The sequence below is a fragment of the Leopardus geoffroyi genome, chromosome B2 (genome assembly GCF_018350155.1).
Source record: "Leopardus geoffroyi isolate Oge1 chromosome B2, O.geoffroyi_Oge1_pat1.0, whole genome shotgun sequence".
Classification (NCBI taxonomy): domain Eukaryota; kingdom Metazoa; phylum Chordata; class Mammalia; order Carnivora; family Felidae; genus Leopardus; species Leopardus geoffroyi.
This window is the reverse complement of record NC_059332.1, coordinates 32,653,394-32,666,514: the sequence shown is the minus strand read 5'-3', so window position 1 is coordinate 32,666,514 and position 13,121 is coordinate 32,653,394. Positions and strand designations below refer to the sequence as shown.

General features: G+C 48.1%; 1 protein-coding gene across 1 annotated transcript in view; it reads left to right on the top strand.

The window, feature by feature from the left end:
• The window catches only part of LOC123608256 (ubiquinol-cytochrome-c reductase complex assembly factor 2), a 14,052-nt gene extending 931 nt beyond the window's left edge, over positions 1 to 13,121 (top strand). The window contains exons 2-4 of the mRNA XM_045497935.1: positions 9,199 to 9,273; positions 10,182 to 10,251; positions 12,940 to 13,121. Coding sequence (XP_045353891.1) covers positions 9,199 to 9,273; positions 10,182 to 10,251; positions 12,940 to 13,067 — 273 coding nt within the window. The 3' untranslated portion in view covers positions 13,068 to 13,121. The remainder of the gene's footprint in view (positions 1 to 9,198; positions 9,274 to 10,181; positions 10,252 to 12,939) is intronic.

The window sequence follows — 13,121 nt, the reverse complement described above, 5'->3', positions numbered from 1 at the left end:
GTCCAGATCAGTACTATGCTGGGTGTAAAACAGTAGCATGATAAAGGGGTACTATTAGTTACGGTAGAGGAGGACTTGCTCAGGAGGTGACACATAGATGAGACATAAGGGAAGATGAGCTGAACTGATACTAGGTGGGAAGGGGCATGCCAGGCAAAGGTCCTAGGCGGGAAACAGATTGATGTGTTAGGGAGCCGAAAGAAAGCCAGAGTGGCCGAAGAGGAGTGAGTGGGAAGGAGTTTGCTAAGAGTTGAGGTCAGAGGAGGACAGGAGCCAGGCACAGTAGGGTCTTAAAGGCACTGGCTAGGAGTTGGATTTTCTCCTAAGGCCAGTGAGAAGCCATTGGCAAAGTTTGTGGAGACTGAGTGTCCTGATTTAGTTGTTTTAAAAGATCATTCTGGTTGTGTGTGGTGAATGAATTATAGGGGGCAAGGATAGAAACAAGGAGGCCAGGGGTGCCTGGGTGGCTCAGCCGGTTAAGCGTCCAACTTCGGCTCAGGTCATGATCTCACGGTTGGTGAGTTCGGGCCCCGCATCAGGCTCTGTGCTGACAGCTCAGAGCCTGGAACCTGTTTCAGATTCTGTGTCCCTCTCTTGATCTGCCCCTCCCCCATTCGCATTCTATGTCTTTCTCTCTCTCAAAAATAAATAAACATTTAAAAAAAAAAAAAAAACAAGGAGGCTAGAGAAAAGGCAAGAAACAGTGGTGGTTTGGATGAAGTTAGCAGCACAGGAGATGGAGTGGCCAGATTCGGCTTGCAGAGTGAAGGTTGCTTCAACAGGACTTGCTAATATAGTGGATGTGACGTAAAGGAAAAAAGAGAAACCAATGATAACACCTAGATTTTTTTGGCGTGAGCAACTGGGTGGGAGGAGGTGCCGTTTATCAAGATGGGAAAGACTAGATGAGGAACAGGTGGGGTGTGGGAAGAACATCTTGAGTTCGGTGTTAGACATGTTAAATTTGAGATGCCAAGTGGACTTACCTCCAAGTGGAAATGTCAAGTAGTCAGTGAGATATTTGAGCCTGGGGCTCAGGCAAGAGGTCAGAGGGAGGAAATGGGATACATAAACACACAACCTGAACTTTTGCCAAACTTGGCCAAGACCTATCAAAGCAAGGACGTGTTTTTTTTTTTTTTTTTTGCAACTTAGCCCAACACAGAGCCAAGCCAGCCCACCTAACGGAGCAGGAACATGGCCAGTGGCATCGTTGAAATCAGATTCCAGATTGGGTAGAGAGCATGGATGGAGCGTCTGGTTCAGGGCTTGTGAGGAGTGGGGCACTACACTGACACGCCTTTTACAGCGGTCTTCACTGGTCTGACGTATAAAGATCTTGAAAGCAAGAACTGTATCTCGCCCCAACTCTGCAAACTCCATAGACTTTCTAGGATTCTGCTCCCTACGTCATTTTAGTGTGAGCTTCCTGAGAAAAGAGATGGTGCCATTTTTATCTTTCTCCCCTGTCTAGCATAGTTCTTGACACATAAAAGACAATCAGTAAGTGTCTGGATAAACAAATAAATGACTGATTGGCTATGGCTCATGAGGTAAAAATCATTTGAATATGGTTCCAGATGTGGCAGAACTAGATGGACAGAAGTAGTGAAGAGAGAGAAGGAATAATTCTGTGTCCTGAGTGGTGAGAATTAATTTGAGAGCTTGCTGTGCGAGGGGGGGGCGGGGGGTACTGTGGGAACTCCAGAAGAGGGACACAGCCTGGTCCTTACCGCCAAGACAGAGCCGGGCAGATATGCAATTTACGCTACTGAAATCCCAGTGGTAAAACCAGCTAGCAGTGAGGCTGACAGAGGCTGGAGCCTTGGGGAGGAAGTGTGATGTTCGCCTACTTGACTTAGTGTAAGAGGAGCCAGAGAAGGAGGGTAGAGCTTTCTCTTTTGGAGTTGTCATCCTTTGTCATCACCTGGAGAGATAGTTCTAATCAGTTGAAGGCGCACACAAATTTGAGTCACGGTTTTAGATGCAAGTCATGGCTCTGTTGATGGTTCTGGAGCAGCTGATGAATGCATCCCTAGTAGAGCAACCCAGTATATCATGATGGCAGCGAGCACATTACTCAGGAGCACTGTCATGGTACCTCATCCTGATGTCACCTGAGAATGCTCCTGGGCTTCGTAAATCTTGGTGATAATTTTTAGAGGGAGCAGCCCCTTGCCAGAATTGAGAACAGCACTGTGAGTCGCTCCCACTGACGCCCCCGGGTCATCTATAAACCTTGAGAAAGAGAGGTGGTTCTCGTAGACTTTTCATTAAGTTGGCAGCCGGCAGCAGGCATTAGACCCGGTTGGCTGATTGGTGTGGAGTTTCTCCTTGGTTATGCCAGTTGCCAGAAACACAGGACTGGAGGGGGAGGCAGCTCTAGTCCACAGCCTCTTTGTTCCTGTAGAGGAGAGAGGCAGGCAGTCCTCTCGGCCTCTTGGCTTCCTGCGTCTTAACAATAACACTGAATACATGCCTGGCACATTGTGCATGCATCATCTCATTTAATTTAATCCTTAGTGCAGCTGACTGAGGCAGCCATCGCTTATTCCCATTTTACGGATGAGAAAACAAAACCAGAAAAATAAAACAACCTCCTCAGGGTCCTGTGGGAGTTAGGTGGCAAGACAAGTAAGCAGCAGACCCAGCTGTTCTGGCCCTGATCTTTCCTCAGCTGCCGTTTCTCCCAAGTTCTTTCTTGTTAGAAAGTCCCCTTGGTCCACAAACATCAAGCCACTCCTTTTCCCTCGTGCCCTGCTCAAGCCTTTTTGGACCATGGACAGTTTCGCCAAAGAATTAAATACCTCCCTGTGTTTACCCACCTGCTTTTCTTTGCCCCGGCCATGACCTCCCTAGTGTGGTTGGGAGGAAAGATGACCCTCGGGTGGGACAGCAGTGCAGGAGAGCCAGACTCGCTGGAAGGCAAACGAGCCCTTCAGACTTGAAAGCAGAGTACAGAAAGCACCGCCTCCATTTATTCCACCTCAGGATGCCCTTTGGGGAGTCTCACAGTCCACCCAAAACCCACCAAGAGGGAGGTGTGGTGGGAAGAAGCAGGAACACACTCAACGCCTCTTACACCCTCTGTCCTTTTGTACAGTTTTTTCAAAGTTAATGGTTATGGGCTTTGCGCACTTTGAATACAGTTTCTTCAAGAAACGCGTACCCTGCCGCACCAAGAGCTTAACAAAAGAACCTCAATGTGGGGGAAGGTGGCAAAACAACCGTAATTGTTGACTTAAGTACAGGGAAAGGAGCAAATCCTTCTACTGAGTTCATTAGGTACCCAAGCAGCTTCCTTTAAGCAGCACACCAGCACCCACTAATCCAGCGTGGGGCACAGCTGTGAGGAACAGCCTGGAAATGCAGCCACCCGGGAAGGGGCTCACCCACCAGTGAGTTCTTGTATTATGTCCAGGTTGATACCATACCCACCTCGTTTGGAAAAAAGTTGAACTGTGTTCTCAGGCTTGCGGTAATGGAAATGCTAGTTCCAGTTCTCAGAGGAGAATGTGAAAGTGTGTATAGAATTCTGTTTTCTCGGTCATCCAGCAGAGCCCCGGTCTTCGGCATTCCTGTGTGGCCGGGACTGGCTCCCAGCTTCCTGGTATGTGCTGGCAGGGGTGACGCCGCCTCAGCGCTGCCCGCCCCATATGTGGGCCCCCCGAAGGCAGGTTTTTGAGGAATGGGCTGAGGGCAGGTCATGCTGTTTTTAGTTGCAATATTGAACCCATTGCAAAACAGGAGTTACGAGGAGAATCATCTCTGAGGCGGAATGCAGACGTCTCCATCTTTCCTCCTCTCCCAGGTCCAGGTGGAGCTAGAGTGGGGTGAGGTAGTGTTTAGACCTGGGGATGGCAGTCTTCTGTGCTTGGTTAAGGATGCAGGTGCTTCTCGGTGGGGGACGAACTACTGACCACTTTCAGTGGGTCTCCGCTTTACTCAGAGCTCTTTGGGTGTGCCTGTTGCCCTCTGGACAAGTGGCAGGCAGGTTTGTGAGTCCTTCACTGTCCTCTGATCCTTGGCGCCAGCCTGAGTTTTGCCTCGCACCACACCCCAGCACCGTACCCTGGCGTAGGGTGTCTTCTCTTGCCTCCCAAATTGGCTACGACGTTAAGTGGTTCTTAACCCTTGAGGATCTCGTGCACTGTAGACACTGCCCCCCAAACACACAAGGCTTGCCAAGGTTTGCTGCCTTCCCAGGCCCTCCTGTGGTGGCTCAGCTTAAGACCCTGCTTGTCTTTGACCCATGCATCCTTGTCCCCTGCCTTTTCACACGTCCTGCCAGCCACTCCTCTGATCCGTATACCACCCCAGGCTCAGTCCCAGCCTTGCCAGGACGCTCCTCAGTGCGGGACTCTGGCTGCCCCTCGCTCTGTGAACTGTCACCCGCGGTGAAACTTGAGACCCCTGCCACACCTGCCCTGTTAGCCAAGCCTGGTGACCCGCTCCCACCTCTGATTTCCCGTTAACTCTGGCTCTCAGTTACACGCTACCCCGGAGCCATGTTTGATTTTTAATGCGCGCGTTTCTTGTCTCCTCAGCATGATTGCCAACTTCTCCAAGGCCGAGGCTGGGTCTTTATGTCCCTCACAGCCCCTAGCAGAGCATTCTGCATAGTAGGTGCTCAAGAAATAGATTTGCAACTGAAGGGAATAGGCTCCCATAACGGAATGAACTCATTTCAGAAGTTCATTACCAAGCCATGAAAACCTTTTTTCATAGATCCTCCTGGACTGAATCCAGCTCTACCTTAATTAGCAAAGCAATTTGCGACACCCTTTCCCAAAAGTGCTTATGTGTCCCTTTGTGTGACTAGAATCAGGGCCGCCGTGTGTACCAATTGCAGTCACCACCCAAAATTCAATTTTGAAAATGGAAATCAGTGCCTGCGGCACTGATGTAGATTTGTATGTATAAAAGTTTAATATGGTAAAGAGAAATACACTGACGGCTGAGCAGGGGAAATGCAAAAGGAGCAAAAATAGAGCCATAAAGGACACTGTGTCAGTTGCACATCTATTTTATTCACATTTAGGGAGCAGAGCTGAATTTTTCATAATGTCCCACTGCTGCCTTTCTCAAACCCAGAGCTGCTATTAGTCCTAAAATGTCCGTAATCTCATTAGGTGTGAATGCAAAATCAGGTAATTTAAAGCTTGTCTATAAGAATATTTCTAAAAGTGCACAGTACATTTCATCAGGAAAACTGTATATTTCAAAATTCAGAAATGTTTGTGCTGGCATCTGTGAATAAAAGTGTACGATGTACAAGTGTGGCCAGGCTTCTGGAATTAGAAAGATATTTCTCGATAATCTTTTAAGCAGTAACTGAGACTTTTTTAATTGCTGAGCTTGGGTTGGCTGTGCCTGGGACCCAGAGTTGGCCATGGCCACTTCTCTCCTTAAGCAGTAACATCTGGCCAGAAGTTGGCATACCTAGTTCTCATCGCCTCTGTCAAGCCGCTTTTACAGCCTGATAGAGACATCTTCTGACTTCAAATCAGAAGTTGGGTGACAAGTTCATTTTTTGGTGGTTATTGTCAGGTGTTTGGTTCCTTCTTGGATCGTTAATGGAGCACAAGGCATTATGTAAAATATCTAGGAGACTGTGTCTTTACTACTGAAGGAATTTTAAGAGATGGAAAAATCTCAGAGGATCCCTTTGTTGTTTGCACTCAGACCCTGTGCTCTTTGCCCTCCCAGGAGCAGTGCTCTGCAAGGGTGACCTCAGCCTCCTCCTGTGCCCTTCCTCTGCCCTTTCAAAGAAGGGAAAGGACAGGAAGGGAGAGGACACCTGTCACCCACTTGAGGGTGTATGTGGTACGAGGTAGCCGAGTAGCCCTGTAGCAAATTCTCACGGTTAGAGAAGTTGGAGGAGCAGCAGGAGGGGAGCTTGCATGGGCAAGATTTTGGAGGGTGAGGATCTGGTCAGAATGGGGGTTTGATCAGGAAGTGCTGTGTTGGTGGCCGAGGAGGGCAAGTCCAAGGTGGGAACCCCTTTCCTCCACTTGGGTGGGAAGGTGGTCAGATGGTGGTAAGAGGGGAAGGTCCAGATGGGCGGCCACCAGGTAAAGAAGAAGTGTGACAGATGACTGCTCACTTGGCAGAGACCGAGGGTCGGTGTTTCATCCCCGGCGAGCTGACCGCGGAATGCTTGGTGACCGCCGAGAGCCACAGGTCAGAGCCGGTGGTTCGGTCAGGTGCGGCAATTTTCCCTGCCTACATTACTCCGGCTCTAGCCACGCCCCAGCCATCACACTGGCATCACTGATCCACCGAGAATGCCATCACTGCCTTTTCCCTGGACATGTGCTTAAGCCTGCCCTGGGCCTGGAAAGCCCCCACTCCCTTCTGTAGCCATGACCCTTCGGCCAGTCTTCCCCGGCAGTGTCCACGGCACCCTTCATGCCACTGTCACCAGGATTATCTATCTCCAGACTTGTCCCGAACTGTTCTGCTCTTTCCTCTTGTAGTTTGCAAGCTAGAGGCCTGTGCTTCCTTCTACAACTATTCACTACCAGTAATATTAACAAAAGCTGATCGCTCACATTTATCAGTGTTCCAGGCCCCAAATTCAGAGCAGCCCAGGCATTACCTCATTTTTCCTCACACCGCCCTCAGAAATAGGGGCTATTATTATCTTTTCTTTTAAAAGAAAGGTTAAGTTGGCGGGTATGCTTCAAAAATGTCAGTGCTTGAAAGACAAAAGAAAGGCCGAGGCACGAGGAACCATCCCAGCTGAAAGGAGAAAGATACACGACAGATAAATGCAGTAGGAGATCCTGGACCAAAAAGATTTTTTTTTCCTGTAAAGAGTATTACTGAGACAATTGACAGAATTGGAATATGGATGATGAACTAGATAAAAGTGTCATATCAATGTCAGATGTCCCGTATTTGATCACTGAACTGTGGGTATGTAAAAGAACGTCCTTGTTCTTAGGAAACATACTGAAATATTATGGAGTAAAGGAGCATCGTGCTCCAACTTACTACCAAATGGATCAGAAGGAAAATGCATAGAGATGGAGAGACTGATAAAGCAAATGTGGCAAACGTTTTCTTTATAATTTTTTAAATTTATTTTTGAAAGAGAAAATCTCTCTCAAAGCATGCGTGCACACGTGTGTGAGCAGGGGAGGGGCAGAGAGGGAGACACAGAATCCGAAGCAGGCTCCAGGCTCTGAGCTGTCAGCACAGAGCCCAATGTGGGGCTTGAACCCATTTATTTATTTATTTATTCGTTTGTTTATTTATTCATTCATTCATTCATTCATACATATTTATTTACTTATGGACTTAGTGGCAAATGTTTTCTAAAGTGTGGGAGGCAGGGGGAATTGCACGATTCGCCCAACCTCCTGTAGCTAGCTGATAAGTGAAGGAGCCAAGATTCGAAGCTAGGCAGTGTGACCCTACTGCTCTCCACAGCCACGGAGACCTGCTCATACACAGGGCTGAGCACGCCGCGGGTTCTCGGTGCGCGATCTTTACATGTGTAAGTGAACTCATCCTCCCAAGAACGAAGACAGCAAGCAAAAGATGAAATGCGTGATTTTCTTTTGATAATTGACAGAATATTCTTCAAAACTTTGTGCTGGCATTGTTCTCATTCCTTTTGTGTCATGTACCTTCTGTTCCCCTACCTTCCGTGTTAGCTCTTGGTCGCGCGTGCTCTGCTGAAGCCAGGATGTTTCCATGTGCTTTCCTCCAAAGCGCGTCCTGCAGAATTCTGCTCCAGCTGGACTTTTCCCTGGAAGCGCTGCCCCGCAGGGGTCACAACGTGATCTCTGGTAGCACATTTCCCCATCCATTCTTTCTGTCCTTCCCTCAGCGCCAATCCACTCAAAGAAAGACTTTGATCATTATTCAGCGAACACTGGCTACCTCCCCAGCCCAGAATCCTCTCTCTTCTGATGTGGCTACCTGGGCATTCTCGTGATGAGTGGCCTGAACCCGGGATGGATCAAGTTAAACTAAGTGATGGATCGTCTTTTTTGTTGGCAATAAAGTGGAGACCTCATTTGACACGCGCACAGAGGCAGAAGCAGAGCTGCCTTATTAAAACGCTTAACTACTGATTTATTTATGCTTTGCCTTCTTGGAGAAAGGATTTAAGTTGGAAAAATCCATCATTTGAATTCTGGGGAAAAAACATAAAAGTTTTGTTTTTGTTTTGTTTTTCTGGGGAGGTTTCAGAATTCTTGGCAGAGTAATATAAGGAACTGTAGATAAATAATAGCAAGAGCAGAAGGAAGGGAAAACTAAAAAGAGGTATGAAAGGGGAAAAACCACTTCGCATCTGCACATGCCCGTCTTTCCTGGAATTTCCAGCAGGGGCACCAAGGGTATTTCTTGTTTTTTTCCCCTCTCTATTCACAAGGCCTCAGTGTTCGGGCCCTATCCTTTCCAGCGGCACTTAATTGGACTCTCCCTCTTGGTTCTCCTCAATTCAACTGTCTCATCTTAAAATACTGCCTTCTTCATGTTTCTTTCCTTATAAAATTGCAGCGGCTCACCACAGATGAGCGCTCAGACGATTTTCTTTTTTCTTTTTTGCCTTTCCTAAAAGAATATTTAATACATTTCATTTTGAAGGTTTAACTCAAAAAGCTCCTTCTCCCACCCAGGTTCTTACTGCATATTCGGGCCCTCAGCCAGATTGGTCTGGTCTGAAGCACAGATAGCATTCCTGCCTCCTCTTGCTCATACCATCCCCCCACCCGGAAGGCCTCTCAACTCTCCCTTCTGCTCCCCAACTCCTTTGCATCCTCCAGAACCCAGCTTAGTGTCACTTCCACCGTACACTGAGCACGGGAACTCCCCCTCCTCTGGTTCCTTGGAGCCCACACTCTCCAACACCACTCCCTGTCATGAGATCCACCCTTCTGATAATCTATTTTGATTGTGGTGCATCCCACTGCAGCCGGTGTGGGGGTACACAGGTCCCAGATGCCAGTTGATGGATGCAGTTTTTCTGCAAGTTGGGGAGTTGGTGAGGTGAAGCCATTACAAAAAGGTGATTTCTAATAGCTTTCTAATAGCTGGAGCTGTAGGCCAGGTTTGCCTCCCATGGAGTGAAGAAGCCAGTGCGAAAGCCTTCTGTAAGCGGGGTCCTACCCAGAGGTGCAGACACGGCCTGAGAGGCAGAGCTTATTTGCCTACTTCCTTGGGGGGTTCTTTGTTTTTCAGATCGCTGAGCCTGAGGCCTGTGATCAGATGTATGAGAGCTTAGCACGACTCCATTCAAACTATTACAAACACAAGGTGAGTGGGCCAGTCTTTTATATCCCCAGCCCTCCGACTGGAAATGACCAATGAGAGTGAGTGAAAATCTGATTATACAATCCTTTGTAAAGGATTGTGGTTTTGCTACTTTCAGATGTAACCAGTAATTTCAAGCAGGCCAACAAAGGCGCCTGGTAGAGGCTTTTAGGTCACCTAAATAAAAGCTATTTATAATTTCGAATAAAGGCCATGTGGTTTATATGCCAGTGCGTGCCCAGGGTGTATCTGACAACCGTTGGGTCTTACACATATTTTCGCATCTACTCTGATGGAACTGGTACTTCCCCACACTCCGGTGATAAAGTTGGGTGCTTTGGGAAAGTCCTGTCAGACAAAGCTGGGCTTTTCCTCAGCCCTGACATGATTACTGTCAAATTCCACTTAGTGTGGTTTTTCCCAAGCCTGAAAAATGTGTTCAAGTGACTCCAGAAATATACACAGCCAAATGCCTAGCCTACAGGGAAAAGGGATTTCTTCTAAATCCTCATAACTGAGAGTGTGGTCCGTGAGCAGCAGCACCGGCACCACCTGGGAGCAGGTTAAAAATGCAGAATTTTATATGCCAACTAATTTGGATGTAAATTTAAAAAAAAATAAAATTAAAAAAAGAAGAAGAAGAAGAAATGCAGAATCATGGGCCACACCCAGACCTCCTGAATCACAGGCTACATTTCAAGAGGATTCTTGCCTACGCTCAAGCGAGGCCAAGTCTTTGACCTCTAGGTGGCGCTGCTCTTCTCCCAGCCCGGTCTCTGGCTTCCCGAGGCCCAGGCTGGTGAACTTTGCGGGGAGAGCAAGGCTTCCCCCCAGGATCATCAGGTCTCAGGTTGTGCTGCAAAACTAATCTCTCCCCCACTGTCTCTCTCCTCTCTGGCCCGTGTGACCAGTACCCTCGCCCCAGAGACACGAGCTTCAGTGGCCTGTCCGTGGAAGAGTACAAGCTGATCCTGTCCACAGGTATTGACAGCACAGCTGCCCTTTCTGGTTGGTTTGCAAAAGACTCTTTGAGTTTGAGCAGCCAAGGGGAATTGTCTACTAAGACCGCTCTGCTTGATGGAAATTCTTGTGGAATAGCCCGGAGGAAATTCTGAAGCTTCAGGGCTCATGCTTTTTGGCCATAAAATATGGAGAAGGTCAAAGGCATTATTTAAAAAAGAAAATCCATCTTCAGAGCTTTTAAATTCAAAGCGTGTGGCAGGGAACCGGGGAATACGTATTTGCCAAATGGAAGTAGTTGAAATCAAGATGGAAGGAAAATAATTTTATTTTTATGGTCCTAAGGGGGCTTTATAAACAATGAGGGTTTTAATTAAAACAAAAAGCCATTCAATACACTTGTATGGGGATATCCGTCTGAGAGTTATCTGACCCAGGGGACATGGTTTGTGGGTTAGATATGGGTTTAACTAGGTGTGTTTGGGAGTTGTTGACAGACCTCGATTAACAGAAAGGAAATACCCTACCTAGCCCATCCCCTCCTTACTTCCCCACCTCCATTGTCACTGGACAGGGAGATGGGGGGAGTGGCAGGGGGAGCCTGGGTTGATGTAGGCAGGTTCTGGAAAATTACTATTTTTATTGCCAAGGATACCGTATACAAAAATAGGCTAACCTTTTCTGCAAGGGCATGGCCCTGAAACATTTGCCTTTGGGTACTCTAGAAATTTCTCTCTCCTAATCCTCTGGCAGCCTTTCAGCAACCAAGTTTTGGGGATTTGGCCTTCCAGACAACTCTTACCTTCTGAACAGATAAAACCTGGTGGTATCACCTGCTATTGTGTGTCACCTCTGGTCCTATTTTTTGTTACAGTACTGTGGAAAACCGGGGTAAGGATAGTTTGGCCAGGCGGAATTCCTTTATCGACAGTTTTTTCAAATGTACACATAAAATTATTCCCATGTTTCTGGGCCTATGCAGTCACCAGTATTGGTGCACAGGGTCACTCTGAGGGCTCTAAAGGGTTTGAGCAAACTTTGGACTTGAAACTAGAATGGAAATAAGTTCCAGAGGCCCAGCCTCCACCTTCTTTGTTGGGCCCTGGACACCTGTGTGAGTTGGGGGAGAGCAGGCTGCAGCCGACGAGGGGGGCACAGAAGACTCCCCACCACTGGCCTGTGCTGCAGCTTGTTCTGGCCAGAAGTTCAGCTCCAGCAAACCTGCTGATGGTTCGTTTTCACAGTAAGCCTCCTATTTTTGTTGCGACCATGTGGCACGGGCTTACTGATTGTTTCTTCTGACAGGGCAAGAATACACCTTGCAGTGTTTGAGGGCCCAGCGAGTCTGAAATGTGACCAAGGTCTGGGTCCCAAGCATGTTCACCTGGGCTTGGGGCCATGGGAGACTCTAAAAGAGGCCTCGTGGCTTGTGAGTGGACAGGGACCACCCAGCATCCCACTTCACGCCCACGAGAAAACCTGGAAAGGTTTCAGGGTGGGATGTGGGCTCATGGCTGAGGTATAGCATATGTCCTGACTGAGTCAAGAGCCCACTGACAATAAACGTAAGCTGCCTTTTTGTTCAGAAGAGCTGTTCTTTTTTCTCTAGAAGTTTTGCTAACTGATGAAAATCTAGGCTATGAAATTTAAACAAGATTATGTGAAAATCTAAAATACAGGTAAAATTAGGTGTCATAGAACTTTAGCCCTAGAGAGACTTTAGACCAGTTGTTGGTTCTCCACTGGGGGCAAAACTGCCACAGTCCCTCGTGGACGATGTCTGGAGACATTTTCAGACGTCACAGCTAGGGGCCGGGTATGGGGGCTGCTACTGACATCTAGTGGGTAGAGGCCAGGTTGCTGCTAAACATCCTACAACGTGCAGGTCAGCCCCACAGCAAAGGACTGTCTGGCCCAAAATGTCAATAGTGCTGGGACTGAGAAAGCTGGTTTTGATTCCTTTGGGGCGTGAGCGTGTGCGTGTGTTCTTACACAAGGGCCCCACCGGCTCTCACCGGCTCCCTGCTGCCTTCATAGCTATGAAGATTGCCGCCTCTTCTTGAGTGGGCCAGCTGCCAGGGAGATTCCTCTATTATTTCCTTTAGTCTGGAACTTTTGAGGCAGGTGTTTTTATTTCCACCTTACAGATGAGGAGCCCGAGGCTAAGAGGGTTAAATCACTTGTTTCCCAGAGAGGAAGTGATCGGTGGGGACCCCAGTCCATCTCCTTCCCCAGTGCCTCTTCAGCTCCGCTGGATGTGGTGCAGAGCTTCAAATCCCACCTCCACCACTTCCTGGCTGTGCGACCTGAGCAACTTACCTAACCTCCTTCCGCCTTCACTTCTACATCTGAGAAGTGGAGACAGTATGGTCTGTGTGTTACAGGCCAAGTTTTGAGAGAAAGTCTCAGGGTCCGTGGGTCACGTCACTGACAAGGGCAATACCATTTCTTTGCTGTTCTCTGGCACCGAGTGGAGACCACTGGAAGGGGCAGGATGTTCATGTGGTGCCTGCTGCACAAGTGCTGCATCCACACGAGTTATTTTTCTGTCACCCTGTCTTGATTTGCTTATCAGAAGTTGGGGGCCACGCTTCCCTCTTTCAGGAACATACTGTGTAAAAATCAGGGTGTGCTCGGATGGGGCCAATTTACATATTCATATTGTAGACTTCAGTCTCTTTATTTATTTTTTGTCTTCCCCTTTTGCAGACACCCTAGAAGAATTTAAGGAAATGAATAAAGGCATGTGGAAGAAGCTGCAGGAGAAGTTTGCCCCCAGGAATCCCGAGGAGAAGCAGAAGGCCTGGGCCCGGTCCTTATCTCGCCCGCGCACCTAAGCGTGGAGTCTTGTACATCGCCATCATAAATAAAACTGCCCTGATTTCCCCATC